At 42.3% G+C, this 27,932-nt stretch overlaps 1 protein-coding gene across 3 annotated transcripts; it reads right to left on the reverse strand.

The window, feature by feature from the left end:
- Window positions 1-880: 880 nt before the first annotated feature.
- Window positions 881-27,932, reverse strand: DIPK1A (divergent protein kinase domain 1A). Of its 3 annotated transcripts, XM_075936546.1 has the most exons (6): window positions 27,642-27,928; window positions 15,623-15,716; window positions 9,863-9,997; window positions 7,106-7,213; window positions 4,695-4,871; window positions 881-1,959 (listed from the first exon to the last, which is right to left on the reverse strand). In XM_075936546.1, the coding sequence occupies exons 3-6, from the start codon at window positions 9,980-9,982 to the stop codon at window positions 1,147-1,149; spliced, it is 1,218 nt and encodes a 405-aa protein (XP_075792661.1). In that variant the 5' UTR covers window positions 9,983-9,997; window positions 15,623-15,716; window positions 27,642-27,928; the 3' UTR covers window positions 881-1,146. The 3 variants fall into 3 exon arrangements, with proteins under 3 accessions (XP_075792661.1, XP_075792660.1, XP_075792662.1); XM_075936545.1 differs by lacking the exon at window positions 15,623-15,716; XM_075936547.1 differs by lacking the exon at window positions 15,623-15,716 and having other exon boundaries at window positions 1,694-1,904; window positions 27,642-27,932.

Consider the following 27,932-nt stretch of genomic DNA (forward strand, 5'->3'; position numbering starts at 1 on the left):
CAAACAAAAAACTCCAAGTCTGAACACCTCCAAAGTTTAGAGAAATCAAGATCAGAATCTAGATTGTCTTGTAGCTTAAGCATAGCTCTAATTTAGAGATTTGTTAAAGTAAACCAGGAGAGAATAAATGCAAGACTGATCTTACCACACAAACTTTAGACTGGCTCAGTGTTAGAAGTGTAGTTTCAGATACTTCACTTAGTTTGAGACACTAAACATACTACCTACCCTAATCTATAACTCCTGACCCTTTTAGAATCACCTAGTCCATAAAATCCTTGGCTTCAAATGTGTCTACTGCTTAACCTTCTTTACGTTACTGATATTTCAAGACTCGGCTTTGTAGCTCCTATTATCCCACTGTGTAACAATTTACTGTTCCTGTAGTATATGCAACTTTTAAAATACATAAATGTTTTAAATTCTTAGCTCCCAACTTTGTGTGCTGAACCAGGACCTCTAATTAAGACCTTTTAGCTAACATGGTAACTTTAGAGATGTAAGAAAGTATAAGGTAAAAATGTATATATACAATCTCATACTAAAATACCCAGTTTTCTGGGATAATTTTTAATTGTCACTAAGTTTAGCCATTTTAAAAAAAATTCCATTGTGCAAATTCTGCCATGCTAAGTTATTAGTAAACTTCATTCTCAAAATGTTCAGTTCATTCCAATAAGTCTCTTGAAATCAAGCACATTATTTCTAATAGTAGTGGTGGATCTTTTGGCAAGCATTTGTAACAACTTAAAAAAATAATTCTAAGTGTATATTTATAAATGAATGGGGCAGTCACAGCATTTTAAAAAAAAGTTGAATTAGTCAATTATCGCAGTTAATATTGACAAGGGACCCCAGTTTAAGATTTTGTACAAAAGTGCAAAGGGAAGGCAAGCACATGGTTTTTTATTTCCATGACGGAACAGTCCAATTACAAAGCTGTTGTAACTGTTGCCAGATAATTCATTAAGTTGCACATTCTCTCTCTGCGAAGCACTGTAGCAGTAGTGTTTGCTGGAGTAAGATTTAGGAAAAAGTTAATGAAGTCTAAGTTAAGAAGAAATAATTCAAAAATGCCAAAGAAGCATTTGATAAAAAGTGGTAAGCGTCCTATAGTGGCAACGTTTTCTTCTGTGGTTAAAGATACTAAGAATCATTTGTATGGGATATTTTCTTCCACAATAAAGTTTTTAAGTTGTTCAGTATTAAAGAATGCTCCATTTCCATCTGGTTTGCTGTGACTTTAAGGGCAATACAAGAATACAGTTGTTTCTCTAGCTCTTCATGTATTTCTGATGGAGCACCACGAAGCAGGTAGTCTTTTAGTAAATGGCATACTTTTGCCAAATTGGGCTGAATTACTTCTGTAGTACATTTCATTTTACTTTGGTCACACAGAGTTTTGCAGTCTGTACCATAAACACAGTCCAAGTCAGACTCACAGTGACGATCTTTAATTAATTCTTTCACATTAATTTCTGGCACAATTTTTCTCATATCCACCATTTGCAAGTCATATTTATCATTATAACCCAAGTTTTTGGCACTGGTATCACACATAAGAAAATTCCCATAAGGTCCGTGGAAAACATCTTCCACAAATTCTAAAAGCCCTATGGCTATTTTTGCCTTTCTAGGCCATGATGGAGTAAACCACTGGTCCATGCTTCTTCTGAAACTAGAAGGAATAATAAGTTCTAAGATCCATGGAAGGCTTATTCCATAGAGAGAGGTATATTCAACTCTTTCCATCACATAGAGATCCCCACAAAATCCCATCAGTTTTGGGGTGTGTTCTTTATCTTGGAGGATCACCATTAGCAGAAACTCATTTAGCTGCAGAAGAGCCCACGCTGACTTGGCTTCTGGTAAGGAAACTCTGCCATCTTTATTTCCATCAGCAACTGACAGGATGAGATTAACCAGTTCAGAAAGATTTCCCTGTTCACCCAACCTTTTCTAGAAACAACAAATACATATATTTAATTCCATATACGTTTTTTGGTAACATCTGTTAAACTGGTTGTGACCTGTGTTTTTACATTCAAATGAAGTCTTTTATCCATTCTTCTCAGCTGCATGTGGAACTGACAGCAGCATCTATGATCATGCTCCGGTTTTTCTGGCTTCACTAAAAGTTACACATGCAGTGTTTGTAGGACTATACCAAGTGTTCCTTTCATGTGTATGGTGCACTGAAAGTATGTGACTTTCCTTTTTAAAGCCCTCAAAATTCACACCTTGTCCTCAGTAAGGGTATTGTCTACACTACAGTTTTGTTGGAAAAACGGCCTCTCTGATAAAACTTGAGGAACATCCACACTGCAATTGTATTCTTTTGCAAGTAAATTGAAAGAACAGAATATTGGTAATCCTCATTCTAGGAGAAAGAACGAAGGCCTTTTTGCAAAAGAGCTCTTTTGCAAAAAGGCATGGGTGGGCAGGGAAAAGGGAGTTTTTTTGGAAGAAGAGGTAAGAGGAAAAAGCACAGGTCCCTGGTGGCTATTTTGTTCATAGCAATCACTGTTTACATGTGAGATATAGTGTCCAGATTGCTCTTTCAAAAAAGGGCATTGCTTTTTCGATGTGCTTTTGCAGTATGGACACTCTTTCGCAAGAAGTTTTTTCAGAAGATCTCTTCCAAAAAAAAGTTTCTTGTGCAAGAAGCCTGTAGTCTAGACCAGTGTTTCTCAACCTGTGCTCCATGAGACATCTCCAGGGACTCCGCAAGGTTGACAAACTGGAAACACTGATAGGTACAACACATACAATCAGTGGACTGCTGGGGCGCAGCATACATTTTTACACGTGTAAAGGGCTCTGAAGCCCAAAAAGTTTGAGAACCGCTGGTCTAGATGTAGCCTAAAAGAGGCTTTAATACTGTGGTGTCCAACCAGTTCTGAAGCAGCAAACTAGCCACACTCAACTGGCCAAATAGCCACATGTGGCTACCTTGTTGGACATCACAGCTTTAATACATTGTCAGATATCTTTATAAAAGACATTTTGTGGATCACTTGTTATAAAAGTTTTGAGAGTTCAAACAGCACTTCATAATATTGAGAGCTTGTTTTACTATGAATCATCTGATTAAAATTTGCATCTTGCAATAGTATGAGAGATTACAATGAACAGAATAATTTCTATCCAGGCATAAGAAATATTGAAAACTTAGTCAGTACTACTCCTATATTAATAAAGGTATTTCATGCTTTGTTCTTTCACTTAGTATTACAACTTTCATTCCAGTGGTTTAACAAGCCAGCAAGATTGTGGCGCTTTTCATTAGGGAAGTCCCAATTTCGCTGGAATCAGAACTGTGTTCCACACATCTATGTTTTGGGGGGCTGTGCGTGTGTGCGGCTTTGTCTACAGACCGACCATTTTTTGGTAGTCTCCTGCAATTACTCTGGCATCTCTGCAGTTCCACCAATGTTAATTATAAGGGAAAGCACTACTGCAAACTAGGCACCAACATTCTTACCATCATGTTGCATAGAGCAGCTCTGAGCATGACTAGTGACGCTTGTAGAGCAGCTGTCAGGATTTCAAATACTCTCACAGTCGCTACACTACTAGAGTTGCATAACAGAGTAAGAGAATTTCAGAAAATCCTCAGTGTAAACATCTCTTTAGATCAGCATTTCTCAAGCAGCTTGCATCCCACTTTGAGGGAAAAAAAACCTGGTTTATATCAGTGGCTCTCAAACTATTTGGCCTACAGCCCACCCCACTCAATGCAGACCACCAGCCAGCCACCATGACTACAAAATGGGTGTAGGATGGCGTAAGGGTCTGATCAGGAGCGCAGTGGAAGCATGAGGTGCTGGCCAGACGGGAGTACAGGAGGGCTATTTTCATTTTTATTTTAAATTACTCAGTCTCTTTAACAAGTGACCCTGGGACTAAAATTTTTCATGCTTACATGATCGTCTTAGCAGCAAACAATGTAGTTTCTAACATTCTAACATTGTGGAAAAACTCCATTATCAGGCTTTGTCTACACTGCAGGATTTTTGCGCAAGAAGCTTTTTGCAGAAGAGATCTTCTGCAAAAGCACATCCACACCTCAAAAGCACAATCGCAAAAGCGATGTGCTTTTGCGCAAGAGAGCGTCTACGCTGAATGGACACTCTTGCACAAGAAAGTTCTGATGGCCATTCACAGAATGGCCATCAGAGCACCTGTGCTTTTTGTGATAGGCTTTTTTTTTGCACAAGAAATCCCTGTTGAGCGTCCACACACCTTTGTGCAAGAACTCTTGCGCAAAAAGGAGTAGTAATCCCTCATAGAAGGAGGTATACCTACACCGCAAAAAGCCCTCTGTTCTGTCGATTGACTGTAGATTTTCTTGCACTAAAATGCGCTTGAGGTAGGTATAGCCCCACAGTAGATTTTTAAAGCGAACAAATAAAGTTATTCTCAAAACTAGTATAAATGGTTATTGCTAACCTAACTGTAATTACTTAAACAAATAGTCTTGCAGCACTTTACAGACTAACAAAACATGTTGATGGTATCATGAGCTTTCGTGGGTACAAGTTACTTCAGACTGTAGCTTAGTAAGTTTGGACTTTTCAGTGGGAAGAGTATACAAATTAAATGCAAACAGAACAGCCAGGCAAAAAATTAAAATAAAATCATGGTGAGAATCAACATCTATTCTTATTTTTTCCTCTTTGACATATACTTACTTTAAAAAGACCATATACCATTTCTTTGAATTTCTGAACAGTAGTTCCTCTAGTTGGTTTATCAAACAGAGCTATTTCTTTTCTTGGTTCTAGTTCAGTTCCAAGATCAAGATGAATAGTTTCTTCCATCTGGCATTTTATGACACCTTGCAGATTACCCCAGATTCCTAAATACATCTATGAAGAAAGAAGGCAATGAGATTCTATAGCTATACAAGATCTCCTGTCTTCTACTGCCATGAATCAGAATGCTACATTTGCTCATGGAACTGTTAGTAGTCAGCATCCAGACCGGTAGCGGCAGCTCCCTGTATAGTGTGCCACTTTAAAACACATTTCTGAGATAATACTACATCTAAATATGATTTTAAAGAGCAACAGGCCCTACACAGCCTAGAACAGGCACACACCCCTATGGGGAGCAGCTACTCCATGGGGGGAGGGAGTCAGTGTGGGGGTAGAAGCTGTGAGGAAGAGAGGGTTGCCAAATTTCGCAGACCGGACACCATTTTCTGCAAAGGTTTTTGGTGCATCCTGTCCAGGAAAGGTGGCAACCCTAGAGCAGGGAGGGAGGCTCACCTGCAGCTTCACAGCAGCAGGCAGATGGTGTGGGCAGTGAGAATGCAGGTGGTAGGAGCAGAGGGTAGCTGGGCTGCCAGCCAGAGAAATGCAGCGCTTTGAAGGGCCAAGTCCTGCTTCTCTCCAACTGCCGACTGTGCAGCAGCCCCCTGCACCTTTGGAGTCCTCCAATCTGTGTTCTCATGTGCTCAGTGCTGTCTGGTGACTGGGGCCTGAGCACAGCCAACAGTGGAAGGAGGCAGGGGGCTGCCAGAGCCCCAGAACTGAGCATGCGTGGGAAGGGAGTAATCAGGGAGAGTGGGGGGGGAGGCAGATGAGGCTGCTGGATCCAGCACTGCCCACAATCCCATTCCAGAGCATACACAGCATAGGACCACCATATTTGGGGCACCAGTGTGATGCCCTAAATTCAGTATAGCCATACACAGCTGTGTAGGCTGCATATGCCTAATCCAAGACTGTCCTGAAGACGCCCATGCTCCATAAATATATTTTTCACGCGATGGCAGCAGCTTCTCCATGAAGGCTAAGGAGGGGCATTTATTTTGATTGGGTGGTGCATGATGGGAAAGAGGAAGTCCACTGTACTAGAACACTGTCTCAAAACATTTAATTTCAGCCATTTTGGAAGTGACTGTGTTGTGGGATTTCACAGATGCTGTCATGCAGGGTCCACACCAAGTGCAGGTTTATTGTATTTTTAAGGTTTCAGGATTTTACAAGTGGAATTTGTAAATGTTAGAGAAGTAGAGTGTCACATAGTTATTACTTAGAGCATACATATACCCCAACATCATATGATATACCAAATAATCAATTACTCTAAGAAATACTAAATATATATACTTATTGAACTATTCTATTTATCTAAATCACAGGGGCCTCATACCCCCCTCCCCCAAATTCATCACAAATGTGCTGAACCAAACAAAATGCCTAGAATTAAAGACTGAGTGACAAACATTTTGTTAAAACAACAAGTGGTCTGGTAGCACTTTATAGACTAACAAAACACATAGATGGTATCATGAGCTTCCGTGGGCATAGCCCACTTCTACATTTTATTGAAACAGAAAGTGAATTAAATCCAAAATTCACACAAAGTATCATCCATGTAAGATGGAATATAACATCTTAGAAACAGCAATTCAGGACAGACTTCTATACTGGTTGGGTGTGTCTAGACTACATGCCTCCTTCGACGGAGGCATGTAGATTAGCCAGATCGGAAGAGGGAAATGAAGCCGCGATTAAAATAATCGCGGCTTCATTTAAATTTAAATGGCTGCCCCGATCTGCCGATCAGCTGTTTGTCGGCAGATCGGGGGAGTCTGGACGCGATGCCCCGACAAAGAAGCCTTTCTTCATCGACACAGGTAAGCCTCGTGAAACCAGGTTTACCTGTGTCGATGAAGAAAGGCTTCTTTGTCGGGGCATCGCGTCCAGACTCCCCCGATCTGCCGACAAACAGCTGATCGGCAGATCGGGGCAGCCATTTAAATTTAAATGAAGCCGCGATTATTTTAATCGCGGCTTCATTTCCCTCTTCCGATCTGGCTAATCTACATGCCTCCGTCGAAGGAGGCATGTAGTCTAGACACACCCGTTGACTGCTCAGATTTCTCTCTGTGTGAAGGGGATTATGGAAGTGCTGTGCCACAGGATCCATAGTTTAATAGTCTCATCCCTTGAATTACTACTGAGCAAAACTTTAAATAAGTAAAATGTATCTGAAGTGATTTACAATAAGGCCTGTTTAATATGCTGGTTCTCTCCCCAAACCCAGTATAGATAAACAGTCATATCATTAGGTTATATAAATAAAGTCATACCTGGTTATTGGGTTTTGTTGACAAACATTTTCCAAAATAAAGAGTTTCTCTAGCACAAAGACTACTACATGCTGATCCATCAATAACTCCAGTCTTATATTTATCACACTGAAAGACAGAAGGGTAAATAGTTTCTAGAAAGAACAGACAAGCAGGAAGAGGAAACAATACATCTGCTGGATTTTCCAATAACTATGCTTTTGTCCTGTAAAATGAGGGGGAAAGGCTGTATAAACTCTGAAATATTTCTGGGGTCCAAAAAAATTCAGATGTTCCCCAATTCTGCAAGCTGCTCCAAAGAGGTAAACTGCATATGCACAAAGATCCTATATATAGAATAGAATACAACACAAGATTGGAGCTAATGGGCTCTATGCAGACCCAGAGGTGTGCCTGCAAGATCATGTACTTATTGAGTAAATTATTCAAACTGTGAGACAGACTTGAATAAAAGGAAACTTAGGATAAATGGAGCTTTTGGTATCAATCATACCAGACCTATCAAAAACAAAATAGAACTACAATAAAACTCCAGTTGTCCGGCATCCAGTGGTCCGACACTCCTGATAGTCCAGCATCACCTGGAACCCGGACATGCTCCAGGCAGCCGGACAATTGGAGCGGCTCTGCCCCGGGCTTCCAAGTCAGCCGCTGGTCAGTTTCAGCAGCGGCTGACTTGGGGACGCCTGGGGCAAAGCAGCTGGGGTGCTGCCGGGTTGGTCCCGCAGCGCCGCCCCACCACCACCACCATCCCTCCCACCCCACCCCAGAACCCTCATAGCCCCCCCTTCCAATTTGACAATCCTGCACTCCCTGGGTCCTAAAGGTGCCAGATTATCAGAAGTTTACTGTACTCATTATATAGTGTCAAAAATAGGCATTGTTAAATAAAACCTTTTATTTTGGCAAAAAATGGACCCACTGAAATTTTCCATGGGTCCGTGTTTACACGAGGGGCGGAGGTAGGAGGGGGAGGGGAGAAGGAGAAGAGGCAGCTCCCCAAGAGTAGGTGCATGCAGAACCGCCTCCCTCTCCACTGCTGCCTCTGTATCAGACACCAGCAGGAGCGTGTGCTTGCGGGATGGGAGGGGTGTGTGCATAGCTTAAAAGCCAACTCTCTTTGCATACTGGCTCCCGCCTGCACCCCCACCCGCAGTGTTGCTGTATCCGATACAGAGGTAGTCGGGGGAGGGGATGTGATCATGAAGGTTAGCTACACGTTTATACTATCACATCCCTAGTCAAAAATACTAGGGCCTCAAATTTGGCAAATTTTATATCTTTACTTTTTGGTGAAATTTGAGGATTTCATGTTTCTGAAAGAACAGAAAAAGGAACAGCCTGCCATTGAGATCAAAATATGAATTTGAATCTACACATTTCTTCATTAAAAAATAATACCTATGTTTTGCTATAGGTACTCCAACATTTTAAAAATTCAGGTATAAGGTTAGATTATTCTAGTTCAGGTGTAATTGATCAGAAACCAAAAACTTAAGATATTTACTCATTCACTTAAGTCCCCCTGATCCCTCACAACCAGGGAAAACAAATGGAGCGCGTGCCTTAAAAAGTTAAATACAACTAAAGTTATTTTGGATTCTGAAGAAGAAAGTTCCAAATCTAAAGGGCCCCTGTAGGGAACACACTGCCAGCTGCTCCTCTTATATAAGCAGCTTTTCACCTAAGTGTTTTGTGGGTTCCCTAGTAGCATGCACCATTTTTTAAACTCATCAGAAAGCATTAAAGGCAAAGGAAATCACTCATTTAAAATTAATGCTATTCTCCCCTAACAGAACTGCCACAAAGTGAGTTCGATCACATGGTGGTTTAAAAGTGAACCATTTAACTGATAATAAGAGTACAAAAATAACTGGTTTCAGATACAAGAATCTGAAATAAGGATCATTGTATTTGTGTAATGTAATAATAAATATTACTTTTTGATAAACTGAACAATTCAAAAGAATCATAGAATCATAGGAATGGAAGAGACCTCAGGAGGTCATGAGTCCAGCCCCCTGCCCAAAGGGGAACCAATCCCAACTAAATCAACCCAGCCAGGGCTTTGTCAAGCTGAGACTTAAAAACCTCTAGGGATAGAGATTCCACCACCTCCCTAGGTAACCCATTCCAGTGCTTCACCACCTTCCTAGTGAAATAGTTTTTTCTAATATCCAACCTAGACCTCCCCCACTGTAACTTCAGACCATTGGCTTCTTGTTCTGCCATTTGTCATTACTGAGGACAGCCTCTCTCTCCATCCTCTTTGGAACCTCCCTTCAGGAAGTTGAAGGCTGCTATCAAGTCCCCCCCTCACTTTTCTCTTCTGCAGACTAAATAAGGCCAAGTCCCTCAGCCTCTCCTCATAGGTCATGGGCTCCAGCCCGCTAATCATTTTGGTTGCCCTCCACTGGACCCTTTCCAATGCGTCTGCATCCTTTCTGTAGTGGGGGGCCCAGAACTGGACACAATACTTCAGACGTGGCCTCACCAGTGCTGAATAAAGGGGAATAATCACTTTTCTAGATCTGCTGGCAATGCTCCTCCTAATGCAACCTAATATTCCATTTGCCTTCTTGGCTACAAGGGCACACTGTTGACTCATATCTAGCTTCTCATCCACTATAATCCCCAGGTCCTTTTCTGCCAAACTGCTACTTAGTCATTCAATCCCCAGCCTGTAACCATGTCCAACCTAGACTGATAAAAGTAGATTGATTAAAAAAGCTTAATAAGACATAAAATTATACTTACTATTATTTTCTTACAGTCATGACCTCTGCATAGCTCTGTGTAAGTGGAGTACTGAACATATACAATCCAGCTGCCAATAAATACTACTAACCAAGAGATGAAGAGATATTTAATTCGCATATATGAGAGGCGAACCTGAAGATGTAAAAAAAACCACAAACAAACAAAAATAATTAATTCAGGAACAGAATTAACGGCTTCCAGTGTCCTAACTGGATTTGCTATTCAGTCTTAAAAATTACTGGATTTGAGATTTTGTAAGTTTAGAACATTAAGATTCAGCATCAAACAAGAACTGGAACTAGATGCCTACTATAGGAGGAAAATAAAGACTGATAATATAAATTGGGAAAATGAGACCAAACAGAGTTGGTAAACAGTAAAATATTTGACACTGTCAAATTTCTACTATTCCCACCTGTCTTAATTCACCAGAAAAAAACATTTCTAAGTCGCTTAGAAGTGCTACTTCTCTAAAATAATTTCTAACAGAACAGAAACTGATGAAAGAGAACACCAAACCTAAGTTAAAACTAAATATTAGATCATCAGTATTAAGGATGTTAAAAATCTGCTTAAATGTGTGACGTTGAAAGTTTCAGCGGTTAAATGTTGGAGGGTGAGGGGGGGTGGCTCCTGCCTGACCTCACACTGCTGCTTCTGATACAGACACATGGGGATGAAGCTCCCCAGGAGCTGATCTGCACTGGGACCCGACTTTTAAGCTAGCTCCTCACACATACCAGGAGCCTGTGTGTAACTGTGAAGGTTAATCGATGAACCCAGGCTCATCAACAGGGCTCGTCGAACTGCAGCAAGCCCCGATCGCCAGCCACGCAGATCGCCCGAACCCGGCTCTTCCAGGTTGCAATCTACTCGCCCATGAGCCCTGCTCATCAGTTACACTTTCACATTCTTAATCTGTATATGGAAGTAGCAGGTGTAGCATGGGAATTACTTCATTTTGAACACTCTCCATTGTATGGCTAAACAGTGACATTCAAAGGAGGATGATAGAAAGTTCCATGTACTATTCTGATTTCCAACTGTCTTCTACCTTGCCATATTTTCATTTACTGGATGCTTCCATCCTATCAACAAAAAACAGGGAGATGCTCACCTGGCCATTTACTTTTTTTCCCTTCCAAACCACCTGGAGTACTCATGGTCTGATTTTGCACTCAGGAACAATAGAACATGTTGGAAAGAACAGAGCAGCAAAGACCTGTCTTGGCTACATGAAGAATGAGCATTCAGACTGAGGGATGCAAATGGGTAACTAGTGCCCAGGAGTGGCTCCAGCTTGGCAGGACCTACCACACTATGGGGATAGGAACGGATAGCCCTGTGGGGCCTATAACTGCTCCAGACGGGGCCCTACCCACAGGATCTCGCTTACTCGTTTAACTGGTTAACTGATTAAAAACAGGATTTTCAGATTACATAAATGTTAAAATGCCCATTCATTCTTTTTTAGCTACATAAAGCACAAATTTCATAGCACAACAGTGAAACTAAGCAGATATGCAAGAAAAAGAGAGATGGGAAAGCAAAAGCAAAGATATGAGAAATAGTAAAGTACATGAGAGATTCTGTTTCTGGAGGTTCTTGTTCTTAAGTCATAACTAAAGGCCTTCAAACATCCACTCACACCAAGTATGATATTAATATGATATTTGGCTGGAGATATTAATTCCAGGAGAAAGACCCCTGTAATACTGGATTGCTGTAAGTGATAGTGACTTTAAATTAAAGCACTCAGAGAGAATATTACAAAATTGTTTAAGCATGTTAACATAAAATACTACAATCTAAAAAGGGATCTTAGTATGGAGAACAAAGGCAGAATTTGCTGGACATCTAAAGTAGAAGAATACCTTTTTAATAATAGACATTTAAAATAAAATCAGTACTAAAAACAGAGGGGTTTTTTTGTGTGGAAGATCATTAACTTTCATGATTATGTTTCAACACATTTCAAGGAAAAATAAGAAATGCCATGACATTGTGTTTTTTAAGTACAGGAGACCCTTCCGATTTGTGGAATTGCTATTTGCAGTTCTGTGTATTTATGGGGGGGGGGGTGAGGTCTCCTGTCCCAGTCTTGTGGAGGGGGCTCCCAGTATTCACAACTTTTGCCAGGAATGCATCCACCGTGAATGGCCAAGGTTTCTTGTATCTTCTGATTAGTAATCTATTTAGTTTAATGTCTACTTGCTAGACACTAAGGGTTAGTGTACACTAGACCCGGAAGATCAGCTTAAAGTATGCAACTCCAGCTGCAGACAGCCAGAAGGGACCATGGCACATCACAGGCAGGGGATAACAGACGGGGTAGGGCTAAAGCAGCCTGTTTGTGGCAGGGTGTACAGGCAGGGATGCCACTCCAGCTCTCTCCCACCTCGTTCCCTTTTTAATCAGTTAACTGGTTAACCAATGTTTAACTGGTTAACCAATTAAACAGGATTTTACATCCCTATTATGGAGTAGTACAGTCTCAAGCTAGGCAGACCTGCCCTTAATTCAGAGCTGAGATGCAAGACTTCCAAGGAAAGCCCAGGGTGCTTCAGAAACTGCTCTTTGCCAGATTTTCTTGTCAGGTACTGAACCAATACCTGGCATAGTGTTAAAGAGCACAGTGTGCTAAAGAAGGTTCAGTTTTTCAGATGAAAAATTGAGATCCCAATAGCTTGCAGTCATTAAAGATCTCATGAAACACAAGTCATGGATTGTTATCCAAAATGTTCTAATTGCATTTTAGTTTGTATAGTTACATTTTGCTGTCTTATTTCTTCCTGAAGTTTCATTGTGATGCAGTCTTTGTTCACTTCACACCCAAAAGTTTCATAAGAGCCAAGAACATATGTTTGCTGCTTTCACTCATGGCCACAACATTATGTCACTGAAGCTGTATGATTAGCTCAGGCACGAAGCAACACTGGGTATGTCACAAGAGAGACAAATTCTGCGAGTGCCCCCCCAATCCTGGTTCCCATGAGTGTTCCACGTAACCTGTGCACTTAGCTGGCCACCAAGAAAGAGATTCAGGTGCTGCCCAGCTAGTTAGCAGAGCACCTCACAGCAGGCAGCATGTATTGTTACTGGTGGTACACATCTGCACGTGCAACTTATTTATTGCCAGTTGGTTTCAACATAAATACTGGACACACTTGACATTACATCATAATCTATATCACATCTTATTTAGAAAATACTGGACATTTATATTTTCCTCAATTTGTTTCCCGAACAGAAAGCTGGACTGTCCAGTTCAAAACCGGACACTTGGCAACCTTAGCACTGGAAGAAGTTAGAGGGAACATTAGTCCCTACTTCCCCTGTTCAGAATAAACAGCTCCAGATAAACAGCTCAATAGTTATGTGTCAAAGATTCCATCTAAAGTCGCTTATTTGGCTCCAAAAGATGGATTCTCCCCCAAACAGTTTTTTCTAGAAAACTCAAAGAAAGTTAGCAGCAGCCAAGAACACACTGATTTTTGTATCTAAACATGCACACAAGTAAGCTTTCAAAATGTAGCTACTACATTCCTTAAAATTACTAGAAGCAGTACATTTGAACCCTACCCAGGACTAGGCTCCCTGTAAGCTGCACAGCCGTGCAGCTGTTTTCTGAGCCCCACATGGAAGATCACTCACCCCCTCTCTGAAGAGGAGCAGAACCAGAAGCAGCTGCTACTTCCTGCTACAAATGGAAGAGTTGGCTGCAGTCTCTACTCTAGTCTTTCCACGCCTCCATGGAGGGTCTGTACTTGCTAGGGGTGAGCAAGTTTCCACTCAGGGAGGCAGGAAACCTATGGAGGATCATGTGATCCTCATGGAGCCAGAGTTGCCAGCTGAAGGGGAGGAGGCCCCTTCCAAGGGGCAGATCAGTGCTTCATTGTCTGTCTCCCAGACATATGGAAAAAGCTAGATAAGTTACAGGTGTTGCCATATCAGGTCAACTTCTCTGCCTCTCAAATCCTCCGCTGCCCGGTGAACTGCTAACAGGGCAGCAGCCTCCCCCCCCCCCCAGGATAACAACGGTACACAGAACATTGCTGCATTGAGCATCCAGAAGCCACTAGGACTAGGGCCTTTATGTTGCTAGCCTATTTACAATGATTTTGACAGGCACCACTGCAGTAGAGTGGAATGGCAAAAACTGCCTCTCTCCTGCAGTAGGATTGCAACCATCCCTAGCTACCTTTGCATTGCAGAGTACTTCCAGAAAAGCTTCATCAAGATTTCTCAGGAGGATAAGGAATATTCCTACATATATAAGAAAGTTGTTCAATGTGCACCCCAGATGGTGCTCGCCTTCTTCCCCACGCTGTATTTTTCAGTGGTTATACATTTACATGATTATACACTTTTTAACATCCCTAGTATCAATAAGGTTTAGTATAGCTTGCCATGAACAAAACATTAAGCATATTTTGGAAAACTAATCGTCAAGTAATCATCTTATTGAAGAAACTTCACTTGTGACAATACCTATGTGACTTACTGCTGTTAGAAACTAAATAAAATTGTTAGACTGCTTTAATACTGTTTTAGCAACCAAAACCCATTTGTACAAAATATTTAAATTTTGAAATGTTTCACTTTGAAACTTGCTTAGAGTCCTGCTTTTCGTTCCTAAACTGCGTGTGCTGTTGCAAATAGGGTTGCCAAGAGTCCGGTTTTCGCCTGGAAAGTTTGTTATTCATGGCCTCTGTCCAGTTTAAAAAAAATACACAACCCAGAAAATACCGGTCATGTAACATTTCCTCTGCTGTTTGGTCTCCTGATTTTTTATTTATTTTTATTTTTTTTGCGCTCAACCAATTTTTTTCCCCTGCCATGTTCGGGATTTTGTGTGAAAGTATCTGGCAACCCTAGTTGCAAAGGAAATCACTTCAACAAGAAGGTTACTCATGAAACACTTGATTAATGAGAACCATTTCTTATCCTTTATTTTTCAAAATTGCTGGAGAGAATGAGTGCAGTTTTCCTTTAAAAACAAAGAATATTTACCTAGAAACAACACTTTTTCAAAGTATTTGTAATTATTAACTTCTCTGAAATTTTCTATGAAAGGGTCAGTACCATGGTTAATAGTGACTGAAATTGAGCTGTTACTCATGATGCTTAAAATAAATCCCAGTAATCTTTTTCAAAATTGTTTTTGGGGTCCTGTGGATATATTTTGGTATAGTTTATCAAGATATTACACACCTTTAATATAAATAGTGGAAAGGAACATGATCTAAGATTATTAAGAGCCAATTTGGTTAAAGGAAACTGACTTTTTTGAAGATTCAGATAGCCTAGAACAACTGAAATACTTAAGACTTTTCTTACTTGCACCTAGTTTCTTGCCTTTGCTTCCTCAAAATAACTGTTTAGAGAAAACTGCAAATTGCAACAGAAGAAATAGACAGGAACACCAAAACTATCAAATCAGATCAGAAAAATGGTCCATCTCATTGAGCAGAAAGCACTGACAGCGTGCACGATTTTTTAAAGGATGATGCAAGAAACTGCAAAATGGAATTATCCATCCAAAAAAGATTTTAGATCTATAATCCAAATCAACAAGTTTGGATATACTTATATTATGGGTTTATGGTTCAGATCATATTTTCTTTAAGCTAGAAGATTTATTAACACTACAGAAGCTCTCCACAGAGAATTCCAAGTAAACTACTATTAGAAATCTCTGATAAAAAAGGCCTAGGAGAGAACTACCTGTAGTAAGGAGACTGAATTGCCTCTTACCCTTATAGAATGTGGTCCTTCCAAATCAGGACTCAGGTCAGCAATAGGCCAGTGTAAGAAAGCTCACACTTTGGCTGCCTGCATCATATCTGACCTGTGAATAAACAGAGGATTTCAGTTTCCAGAACAGCCAGTTCCCTTAATCTACATGCACATTAAAACAGATGACAACATTAAATTTGAGTAAGTTACTGACTTAATCATTAGCTTATTTTTTTAAGCCTGGGGGCTAGAGTCCCTGCTAGGAAAAACATTTGGGTTTTTTAATCTTTGGACAAGGTCTAAAATGAACCTTCTTAAGAAGGTTCCTGAAACAGTCAAATTCAAACAAACATTAATGGAAAATTTTTGAAGTACGCTTAGGTCCACACTTAAAGAAACATACTCCTGAGCAGTTTGTTACAAAAAAATATAGTACCAGCCAACCCCCCCCCCCCCCAAAAAAAAAAATCACACAGGAAGTAGATCTAAAACCATATTTTCCTGCACAGTAGGACACTTAAGATTCTATTTTCACAATACATGAGCAAAAGACAAAATGTTAAAAAAAAAAATCTGACCATCCTGTATTGTTGCTTTGTCTGCAACTCTTAAAATGTGCAAGGATAGCAAAAAAGTCGGGGGCTGCATTGGATAAAGAGTGCTCTTCTAGGGTATATTAAAAGGAAAAAAAATAAAAGTCAGACATGTCCTTATATTCATCCTGTCACTAAAATAATTTTAAACACAGGATTCTTCCTCCAAGGAACGAAGTCCTTTTTCCATCTCCTTTATCACCAATGAAATTAAGGATTTTAATCCTAGATTACTACAAAGGAATTCTATTAAAGACCTACTACTCCACTACACATTCAATAGCTTTTGATATTAAGTCTACACTCAGTTCTTGTCATCAACAGTTATTTTATATAGTTTCACCATTCTTAGCAAGTTACACAAACTTGTATTTAAGGGGGCATTTCCCTCCACCCCAAAATTCATTCTGGTAAGTATATCTCAGTATTTGTAACTGGCAATGTTCAGCTTTAATCTATACTAAATTTTTCCTTTCCAAGGACTTAGTTTATAAAAAATTGTCCTAACTTCATTGTTAACATGAGTTGATACCTTAGAAGAAATCCACTTGAGCTGGCCTAACACAAGTGAAAGCATGCATACTGCAAAGGTTAGCTTAAGAAGCCATCTTCAGTTTGCATCACTGTTCACACCATAGAGCAGTGATCTCCAAACTTTTTAAGCACAAGATCACTTTTTTTAATTTAAGTGCAATCTACCGCACACCCAAATACCCTTGCCCCACGTCCTTTGTGCCCCTTCTCAAAGGCCCCACCCCTGCTCACTCCATCCTCCCTCACTCCCCCATCCTTTCATCAAGCAGGGGCAGAGGGTTGGAGTGCAGCCTCTGGTCTTGGATTAAGGGATCTGGAGTTGCTCTGATCTGAGCCTAGGGCAGGGAGTTGGGGTGAAGGAGAAGGTTCAGGATACAGGCTCTGTAAGGGAGTTTGGGTCTGGGGGTGAGGCTCAGGGCTAGGGCAGGCAGGAATTTATGAAGGAAGCAGGGGTTCAGGATGCAGGCGCCAGCTGGACACGGCTTACCACAGGTGGTGCAACAGGGCTTAGGCAGGCTCATCCCTCCCTGGTCCTGCACCACTCTCAAAAGCAGCCAGCAAACTCCCCCTATTCCAGGTGCTGTTGTGCCCCCTTCCATTCTGTGGAGACAGACTACAGGATGGGAGAGGGGGCTCCCTGACATCAGTGCCCTCTCCTCTTCCTTCCCTGCCCAGCAAATGGTGGAAGCTCTACGACAAAGGGCAGGAGGTACACAGGGGTAGCTGAAGTGCCAGCATTTGATAGCCTCTTGGCCAAACCAGTCAAGATCACCTGTCAGAGGCTCCAAGATCAACCAGTAGATGGGGGATCTACTGGTTGGTGACCACTGCCATAGAGTACTGATTCAAGTGGGAGTGCTTGTCCACTTGGAACATACTCCTTGGTTCTCAAAACTGCACTGTTCTGAGCAGTTCCTTTCAAACTTTCACTGTATAAGTCAGAAAACTATCAATTCTGGTCAAAAGGGTGAAAGTAGTAACTTATTGCAGTACACCACTCCTGCATGTGTTAGTTGTTCACTTTCTGGTGGAAAGCAACAGATCCCACTCAGAATGGGGATACATGGCTCTTACAGGGAAATCAGGAGCTGGTTGGGTAATTTTAGAGTGGTAGGTGGTGTCTGGTGTGCTCTCTCAGTGTTTATAGGACATCCTTCTTTGGATTGGCATTTGTTGTTATGATGCCAGAATAAAATTGTCTTTAAGTACTCCTATCACAATCAAACTCACAGAAACAAAACGACTAAACAGAAAGTTTGAATATATTCAGTACATCTGCTTTACGCATTTAACAATGCAACAGTGAACAGCACTATCAGTGGAGCCAATTAAACTTTATTACTCTACAACAATGCACTATACTATCAGTCCAGTTGCTTTAAATAGATGTGATGTGCCAAGGGGTACAGGGCCGTGTCACAAGGTACAGGAATTACACACAGTCAGGTGTTACCGCCCTGCACAGAAGTAAACTAAAGAGGTTAAACTGATCAGGGACACTTACTGCCATGGACTGAGTAACTCCTCCTGCCTAGAGGTCACTGGATACAGCTCATGGTATTAATGGCTGCACAATTAGGCTGGAAATGAACCTGGGTAAATTTACTGGCCAGGCTGATCTGGCACTTGCTGACCATAATGCACAGAAGGCATTCAACCTTTGCGGTGGGTTCTCTTTGTGCTTCTACTAGCAGTCTTGCTCACAAATGGCACAATTATTGACCAAGAGCGCTGCCACCATGCATTCCTCTCTCTCCAGCATCATCTTAGCTGCAGCCTGAGAGTACAGTTCCTGCTTCAGCATCACTTTAAAGCTTGGAGAGCAGGTCAGACCATCTGCCAATATCTCTATGCATTTCCATTCAAAGCCCTTCTGTGACAGCTACCTTCTGCTTCTCTGGTTCTAGATTTTGGTGCTGATGATCACTGGCCTTAGGGGTGGGTAGGCGGATTGCACCTGTGCACATTAGGAATGTTAAAAAGCAGGTAATTGGGTTTAAAATGCAGGAAAATTGAGTTTTTCAGCAGTTACATGTACCCACAGCACAGGATGGCAGCCGGCTCCCCAGGAGCAGGGTGGGGGCCTGCATAACAGTTTTAGCGGTAACAGATTAAACAGTTACTGATTAAACAGATATACTTTTTTAATCTTAACGCAAATAGGACTGTAAAGCAAAGAAACAATACACAGCTTTCCTTTGTAGGGTTAAAAAAAAAGGAATTAAGTCCCCTTTTACCTTTGTTTGTCACATCAAGATATTAACTGAAAACTTCAGTTTGCAGCTGCTAAACTTCAGAATGCCTGACCACTTCAACAAATGTTTAGTTTTCATACAAAGTTAAAAAATTGGGGAAGCTTGCTGGGAAAGGAGAGACCTGGGATACCAGAACAGTACTAATGACACTCTTCATATTTCAGGCTATGGCAGCACTGGAAGTTGCCCAGCCGGAGAAGCAAATAAATATTTGGAAACTATCCTGGATCCCGTGGAGATGGGAGGCTACTGCAGACAGAAGAACAAGGGAAGACAGCAGTTGGCGCCTTTACATTTCCTGCTAGGTAGACATTACTGGATGCCAAATTTTGGTGGAGGGGGGTATTTCCTATATCCAGCAAGAAATGGTGAGGCAGCACTACCTAAAACCCAGTCTCTGAATGCCAGGGGTGTGAAAAGTAATTATGGCTCTTAAGCCCCAAAGGGAAGCTACAGATGGCATCTCTTATAGGCCATCTTCCACCACATATCCCTCTGTGTAGATTGGTTCTACGCAAGTTAAAAAACAGGTCCCTTGTGTGATATCCACCCCAACCATATAAATCAAGTCTTTACCTTGATTAAGTAATGCTATTTCAGCAACTGTTTTCTGATCTCCTTCCCAGAGTTTTGGTAAAGGATGGAGTGAATGTTGCGTTTAAAACTGATTTGGTCTCACCCAAGAACTCAGCCACATCTCTGAGTCCTCCTCAGGACCCTTTATGGTCAGTCACTCATGAGCTTCCCAAGAGGCCTTTGACCAGCCCAGTGTAGAGCTGCATGCTACTTATCACTCCAACTGTAGCAGAGTGAGTTTGCCAGGGTTTCACTTTTAGGTTTGCCAGATGGTTTAACAAAAAATACCAACCCCCCCCTCAAAAAAAACCACACCAGGTAAAAAGTCTGTTGAGAAAAAAAAGGGGGGGGGGAGACCACAGTTGTTGAACACACACACACACACACACACACACACACACACACAGAAAAGGGATCCCAAGACCCCAGGAGTTGTTAAGCAAAACCACCACACACCAGTGGCCCCTTTAAGAAACACTTTGTTTTTGAAGCTTTTTGGTCCTAACAGGCTGCCAGCAGCCACCCACCATCTTGCCTTCCTGTGCTGTGGTGGACAGCTCCCCTGCAGAACCAGGTAAGCACCTGGGATTTTCACCTCCTGGCCGGGAGAGAGGAAATCAGAAAATATCGGACATTTTAGATGTCCAGTATTTTCTGATTTTTTTTTTTTTAACAACAGACTGTCCAGTTCAACACCAGACACCTGGCAACCCTACACCCAAGCACCTTTGCTAAAGAGCTGCTGGTGCAACACTAAACCAAGCCCTGCTCTCAGATCTGAAGAAGAGCTCTGCATATAGCTTGGCTCTTCCCAGTGCTCCCTGCCCATAGAAGGGAGCCTGGGTCACAAAGTGCCTGAATTCAGCCCACTTCCACTCCCCACAGCCCGATTACACTGCTCAGAGCGGGCAGGGGTCAGACCCTGTGTGGCTACTACCAAGAGCCACCAAGCTGGGAATGACAGAGGAGGCAGCAGAGCCTGCTCTGCAAAGCAGCTGCCTGCTACCCAAAGCAGAGAGGTAGATCCCAGGGCAATGTAATGGCAGGGCAGGGGAGGAGGAGATGGGGGTTGCTACAGGGAACTCTGAACTCAGGCAGCAGGCGTGGAAAGGAAGGTGACTCCCATAGTCAGGTCTTTGAATGGCCCAGTGGGAAGAGGCAGAAATTCTACCCCAGTCAGTTTTGGCTGAGAGCCAATGGAAGGATCCTAAACGCAACCACAAAGCACCTGTGGGCTTCTCTCCTGGACTACGGCTGGACAACATGCTTGAACAGTGCTCAGGAGCACAGACAGGGCTCCTTCTCCTCCCCAAGGCGTCACTCCTACGTCAGACGCAAGGAGACGCAACCAGCTGAGGGCTCGCAGTGCTGACTGTGGCCCCGCCTCTCCAGCCACTTCCCCCCGCCAGGCTTCTGTTGGGCACTCAGCTGGAAAAGCAGAAAATACCGGACATTGCACATGTCTGGTATTTTTTTATTTTTTTTTACTGGACAGAGGGCACAAAAAACAGACTGTCCGGTTGAATACTGGACACCTGGCAACCTATTCACTTTGTCAAATCCCTGAATACAATGTACTTCTGGCAAATAATAGCTGTGCTAGAACAAATGCTACAGGTGCAAAAGACCAAATGGATGGTAGGATCCAGACAACATCTGATCAAGACACACTGTAGGGCAGACAACAATTAATCTGGGTGCAAGATTAAGGAAGTCTGATATTTAAATGGACTGTAAGCTAAGTCCAGACTGCATTACTAGTGCAAACTTTAACTGCACTCAAGAATCTTCCCCTTCATCCCAACAGGCTACCTATCTCAAGCTTGAAGCACTACTTGACTTTAGATAGAGACATGTGTGCAGATCTGACATTATTATTCCTCAAAATAATGTGAAGACAAGTCCTTATTTTAATAAAACTCAGCAGTATTAACACGTGTCAAACAAGATACCTACATACAACTGAGATGTAACATGTACTGATATTAGAAGAACTAATCAGCTGAGTAACTGCTCACCAGTATAAGGCTAGGTATACACTGAGCTCCTTCAGGGCACCATCCAAGGCAATTCTGCTCTGTACAACCCAGATCCTGAATACACAACTGTACATTAGGGATGTTAAAATAAGCTGCTGATTTGAACAACAGGCAGCCAAGAACCATGTCTCTGCTCCCCTCCGGCTCAGTTATTCACTGAAGTACATGGCCAGGCAAGCAGGCAGGCAGGGAAACATTTAAACTCTGCAAGTCTTAGCTCTGCAGGTAGGCAAGCTGGTTTGGCTGCTGGCTGGTAAGTCTCCTGGCCACAGCCTGCCTCTGGCACCTCAGCCCCTCCCTGCTCCAACTCTCTGCCCCCCCTCAGCCCCTCCCTGCTCCAACCCTCTGCCCCCTCTCTCCCCAACTCAACAGACCCAAACCCTCCGTCTCTTTCTTGCACTCATACTCCCTCCCAGATCTGGCACCCCAATCTCCTGCCCCATTTCACAATCCCCTTCTACCCTGGATCACATGCTAACCCCCTGCACTCCAGTCTCCTGCCCTAGGTCACAACTGCCTCCTTCACCCAAACTCCATCCCAGACTCCCATCTCACTCCTGCACCCCAATCCCTTACTCCAAGCTCCCCTCTGCAACCAAGTCCTTCATCTCCTTCCTTAATATCATGGTACAGTGCAGCCCTCAACCACTTTCCAAAATCTTGGAGTGGCTCCTTGTCAAAAATTATTGCCCACCCTCTGCCCTGATTCATCGGTTAACCATGTACACAGTCACACTTCCACATCCTTGGTAGAGATCAGCCTAAGACTGGATTTCACTTACTCCCTTTGAACTCTATTGCCCAGAAAAAAATCCAAAAATTACTAATTTCTTTCTAAGATCTACCACACAAAACAGCCCCAAAACCCTGGTTAGTAGGAGCTTTTCAGCATATACTTTGAACTTAACTCCATTTACTTTAGTTTTGCAGTTTATCTTTAACTTAACCCTTCACTTTAGAAGATTTTATTTTAGGAAGACTGACTTTAACAGATTCAATGTTCTCCATGGCAGGACATCTATATAAAACAGCTGCTCACACAATTCTAGGATCAATGTGGTTTGCAAACTTTTTTTTGGACAAGCAACTTTAGGTGACATGCCAGAGTAATTTACAGCAATTAAACAAAAGAGATGAAGGATTCTCAAGGGAAGCCCTGCAGTTACAGAGCAACAAGTCTGCAGATAATAGGATGCTAGACACACCGTTGGCTGGAAAGAAAGGTTCTTTGTCTGCTACAGGAAGACACTTTGTTTCCTTGGATTTTTTTCCCCCCAGACAATCTTTTGCTGCTTTGCATCTTGTTTAGTTATGCAGCTCTTGAGGTAATTATGTTACATGTACTGGGAAAAGTGGCTAAGAATGATTTTATCATATCTTAGAACCCAAGGCAAGTCTAAAAACTGCTTTCTTGAAGCCTGTTACACAAAACTCCCTTAGAGCAGGTCTATAGTGTTTCTGAATTATATTCACTGATAATTCTTGCAAGCTATTCAGTACTTTACTAAGAACTCAGAGTGGCATAACTGACCAGAAGTTACAGCAAGTGACTCAAACACTGAAAAAAAAAAACCCACTTCTCTGTATCTTACTTTCCTAAATAAAACTTTTACTGGAATCAACAGCTATAGGGTGTTTTTTTTTTGTTTCATTTAAAGGTTTTAACATAGGGGCAGATAAACTGTAGAACAGAAATAGAACTAAACCAGAACATACATTTTAGAAAGTCTGGTAATGACGGAGGGAAAAGAAAAAAAAATAGGTTTTATGGAACTTTATTTTCATATATTCACTGTGTGGAAGATTATTCATGGAGATAGTTTTCTAGGATATTGCCAAATGTCCATATGAAATCTATGAACCACCATTATGGGATTTGGATTCTCATGGCAAGAATTTTTATAAAAAAGTAATTCAGACTCAGCATACATTGTTTCTTTCTTCCACACCACATTCTCATCAGACCTTTTGGACATGGGCCAGGGAACACAGGCACAAAGGAAGAAGCTTGTGACATCTAAAAAGGCATATACATAGATATCTTGCCATCACTTTTACATTTTACTAGATTATGTGTGCTGCATAGTAATTATAGTCATCCCCATGCATGCAGATCTGGCAAAAATCACTTCTGGCAAAATTCAAAGCTGGATGCATTCCAGAGAACATCAGGAAGAAGGATTACTTAGTTTTTCTGTAACAATTTTATATTCTCCTCTATAAGAAGGTTTTAAGTGTTTTACCTCCACATTTATATCATCTTGTTTTAATAGACCACCTAGAACACAAGTCACAGTTGTTTACTGCAGATTCCAGGTAATGTTTATTATTCTTTGCGCTCATTGCTTTGATAGTTTGACCATAGAAGGACTTTCATTTTGTTCTTTGCTAATTTCCACTTTAATTAATAAAATGCCATATGTTCCTGCCAAGTTGGTGTGAACACACACTTTTGGGTTTGTGAATAATGGAGAACTTCAGTTGATACAGCATGAATATATTATTTTTCTCTTAAAAAAACAACAACAAACAACAACAACAGTGACTATATAGACTCCGATAGAAATGTAGCCGTGTTAGTCTGGGGTAGCTGAAGCAAAATGCAGGACAATGTAGCACTTTAAAGACTAACAAGATGGTTTATTAGATGATGAGCTTTCGTGGGCCAGACCCACTTCCTCAGATCAAATAGTGGAAGAAAATAGTCACAACCATATATACCAAAGGATACAATTTAAAAAAATGAACACATATGAAAATAGTGTGAGGCAGAGTCTTTCACTGTAGTCAGTGCAGTATGTTGATCTTAATGGATTGTTCACTTTCAGTCCTTTGGGTACGATGTCCATCTTCTTACACTTGGATAGAAAGATGACTATTCTACATGCAAGGCACTACATTTAGCCGTTTGGAATGGAAATCCATCAACCATACGAAGAAACTTGCACAGATACAGACAGACATCATCTTTCTATCCAAGTGCAAGAAGATGGACATCGTACCCAAAGGACTGAAAATGAACAATCCATTAAGATCAACATACTGCACTGACTACAGTGAAAGACTCTGCCTCACACTATTTTCATATGTGTTCATTTTTTTTAAATTGTATCCTTTGGTATATATGGTTGTGACTATTTTCTTCCACTATTTGATCTGAGGAAGTGGGTCTGGCCCACGAAAGCTCATCATCTAATAAACCATCTTGTTAGTCTTTAAAGTGCTACATTGTCCTGCATTTTGTATATGAACTCCATGATGCTGAATGTCTTGAACTATTTATATCTTGAATAATCACCAATTTGGGGAACAAGTGAGATGGAGGTTGTATGACAGTACACAGTAAGATCGAACAACATAATGTTCTCTGATAAGTAAAGATGACTGAAAATAGATCAAGGATTAAAAACTGAGGGAAATCAGATATAGTAATTTTCTGCTACCAATGATTTTTTTTTTCTGATAGCTTGCACTTGAGATCTTTAGAGAGGAGAGGCAAAATGTTGCCTCTCACAATATTATTTAACCCAGTAGGACTGCATTGTCAGCACATGATACAAGTGAAAAATTTGGCACATTTCTCTTGGTAGCTGATGAACAACATCTGAGTGTAAAAAGCTCTTCTCTGTCTACAATACTGTTGACCAACTAGTAGTGTCATGTATGGCAATCTCTTCAACCTCATAATAAGTTATAAATCCTATTAAATAAGATTTGCAGGTAAACTGGCTGCTCTTAGGAAAAACCTAGATCAACATTCCAAGTTTTTCCTACACTAATGCCCCTTTATTTTTGAAGGGAATTACGCACATCCACATGGGTTTGACAAGCAGTGAAACAGTCAACTGTGTTAACATTTAAATTATTAACTGGCTTCTGAATTAACATCCATTGAAATGAATGGGTCACTTCATACTTCAGAGAAACTGTTTCTGACTCACTGCAAATTCAGGCAGACATTGCTTCATCCAATACACAGTGTAACACAGAGATTAAGTTTTACTTTACAACAGCTAGAGACTTTTTTAAAAAAAACTCTAAGAGCCTTGAAATTCTAAACTCTAAACTACTCAGAGGGCTGTTTGTGTCTTTCTGGCTAGTTATGTGTGTCACCCCAGGGGAGATATAATCCCAGGTTGGGAGATGCTGCTTTTGACTGTTAGCAAATGAGATTAAAAAAAAATCAGTGAGACAAATTCTCTTCTGAAGCCAAGAGGCAAGAATCAACGAGACAGAATCTGGGACCCAGATTCTGAAGGCTAATCTGAGCTGTCCCAATACCAATGTAAATTACTAAATCTAGGGGCTGTAACCTGTTAGGAATAAATACTAGTGGAGAAGCATTAGAGCACCACACTTGATCTCCCAGTACCTGTGCCAGGGTTGGGAGGAGCCTGTTCTGATGACTTTACAGCAGCAGACCTGTCAACCCACTTGATCATTCTTGTCTGAGGTATTATCAATCAGACAGCTTTAGCAAGAGTTCAGTCCCTTTTTACAGCCCAGGGAGCACAAAAAGGCCAGATAAGAGTAGAAAATATGGTCCAACATCTATTTTGTTAAGTTATCAGTAAAGCCCTGCTTCTGTTGTGGCACATTAGAAGAGTGAAGTGTTTAGACTTGCATCCTCATTTTTTTCCACTTGGTGGCCCAAATTTGCTACAGGTGCTAAGTCAGTCATGTCAAACATACAACCTATTTGAATTTTTTTGCAGCCCACAATTACATCTTTATAAGTTATCTAATTAGGGCCCACCCAGTTACATAATTGTTTATGATGGGTGGCTAACCCACAACTCTCGAGCCACATGTGGATCTTTGATTAAGGAAATGCGGCTCCTGCTGGTTCTGAGCCACATGCCAGGACTACTCATGGCCGGCCACTCTGTGCATGCACCCCAGCACCTGGAGGGAGAAAACATGGCAGTAGCGGCTCTAGAACCCAGGCATTAGATTGGCTCTGGGAGAGAAGAGGGGACTGGATTAGAGCAGGGAAGTTGGACGGTTTGTGGGGTGCCTGGCTCTGCAGGAGGGGGAGGGCATTGGGTTAGAGCAATCAAATTATTGTTTTAAATTCAAACAAAACCTGAAAAATATTATAAAATATACCTAAACCATAATCTATAATAAATAATTACAACTTTCTGATAAGTACATTTTCTTTGGTGGCCTTAAAAGCTATCAAATGAAAACTGTGCGGCCCCCAGTAGGCTTTGAGTTTGATGTGCCTGTGCTAGATGTTCATCGATTAAATTTAAACCAATTTTTAAGATGATAATATGATGGACATCACTTAATATGTTGTTACACACATTAGTTAACATGCCAGTCTCTTTTCTCTGGTTTCTGATAACCAGAGATGACATTACACATGAACATCAACGCTGCCAAATGCTAAACAGAGTTGGGGGTTAAGGCAGATGGATAGAGTTGATTAGAGACATCTGACAAGTGTGTGGTAGGAGGCCTGATAAAGAATCAACTAGACCAGCCAACATCATACACTATTCACAGAAGCCTCTCTCTAGCAGTGTGCGGCATTTACCTGATTAACCTGTGCCAGGACTAGTGCGGATACTTCAGGTTTAGCGGGGGGCGTTTTTAAGGCTCCCCTCCCAGACGTTACTATTGACGTCCCGCTGCAAGGGCTACTGCCCCAGGAAGGCACTCGCGGTTTTACACCCCCGTGAGCGCTAACTTGCCAAGCCGCAGAAGCTGCTCCGAACCCCGCTCCTGGAAGCGGCCCAAGCCCCCGCGGCCCGCTGGAGAGCGCACAGCTGCGCCGGCGGTGCGGGGAGAGCTGCACCCATGCGGGGCCGGGGGACGCCCCCCCTTCTGCGCCGTGCACCTAGGGCCAAGGCAAGCGGGACGGAACCGCAACACCCCTGCAGAGCAGGGAGCCAGCCGGCTCGCCCCCGCAGCTCGGGGCGGCTTGGCACGTCGCCCGCTAGCCGCCGCTCAGGTGCCCCGTGAGCCCGCCCGGCCTTCTGGCGGCGCCCCGCTCCCTCGCCAGCCCCGGCCCGGCGCGCTGCCGGCCTACCTGCGCGTGGCAGGGTTTTCGGAGCCAGGCTCCCGGGAAGAGCCGCCTCGCCATGGCAATGGCACATCCCCGCAGCCGGCTGCGCTCAGAGGCGGAGCGGAGGCAGCGCCTGCCTGCCCGCCCGGCCCCCTCCGCTTGCGCCGGGACAACGGGCGGGGGCCGCTGCGGCCGCGGGGCAGGACACGCAGGTGGCGGCTCCCTCCCCGCGGCCCCTCAGCGCTGACGGCGGCAACTGGCGAGGAGCCTTAAAGGGCGGCCGCGGTCCCCGCCTCGGCCGACACACACCCGCCG

This window comes from Pelodiscus sinensis, chromosome 9, assembly GCF_049634645.1.
Source record: "Pelodiscus sinensis isolate JC-2024 chromosome 9, ASM4963464v1, whole genome shotgun sequence".
Lineage (NCBI taxonomy): Eukaryota > Metazoa > Chordata > Testudines > Trionychidae > Pelodiscus > Pelodiscus sinensis.

Excerpts from the sequence above, each read along its gene's own strand:
- DIPK1A (XM_075936545.1), bottom strand. The coding sequence starts at position 27,695 with ATGGCGAGGCGGCTCTTCCCGGGAGCCTGGCTCCGAAAACCCTGCCAC. Across the intron at positions 4,872-7,105 it reads CAACAAAACCCAATAACCAG|ATGTATTTAGGAATCTGGGG; the intron begins GTATGACTTTAT and ends CTTTCTTCATAG. Across the intron at positions 1,960-4,694 it reads TGGTATATGGTCTTTTTAAA|AAAAGGTTGGGTGAACAGGG; the intron begins GTAAGTATATGT and ends TGTTGTTTCTAG.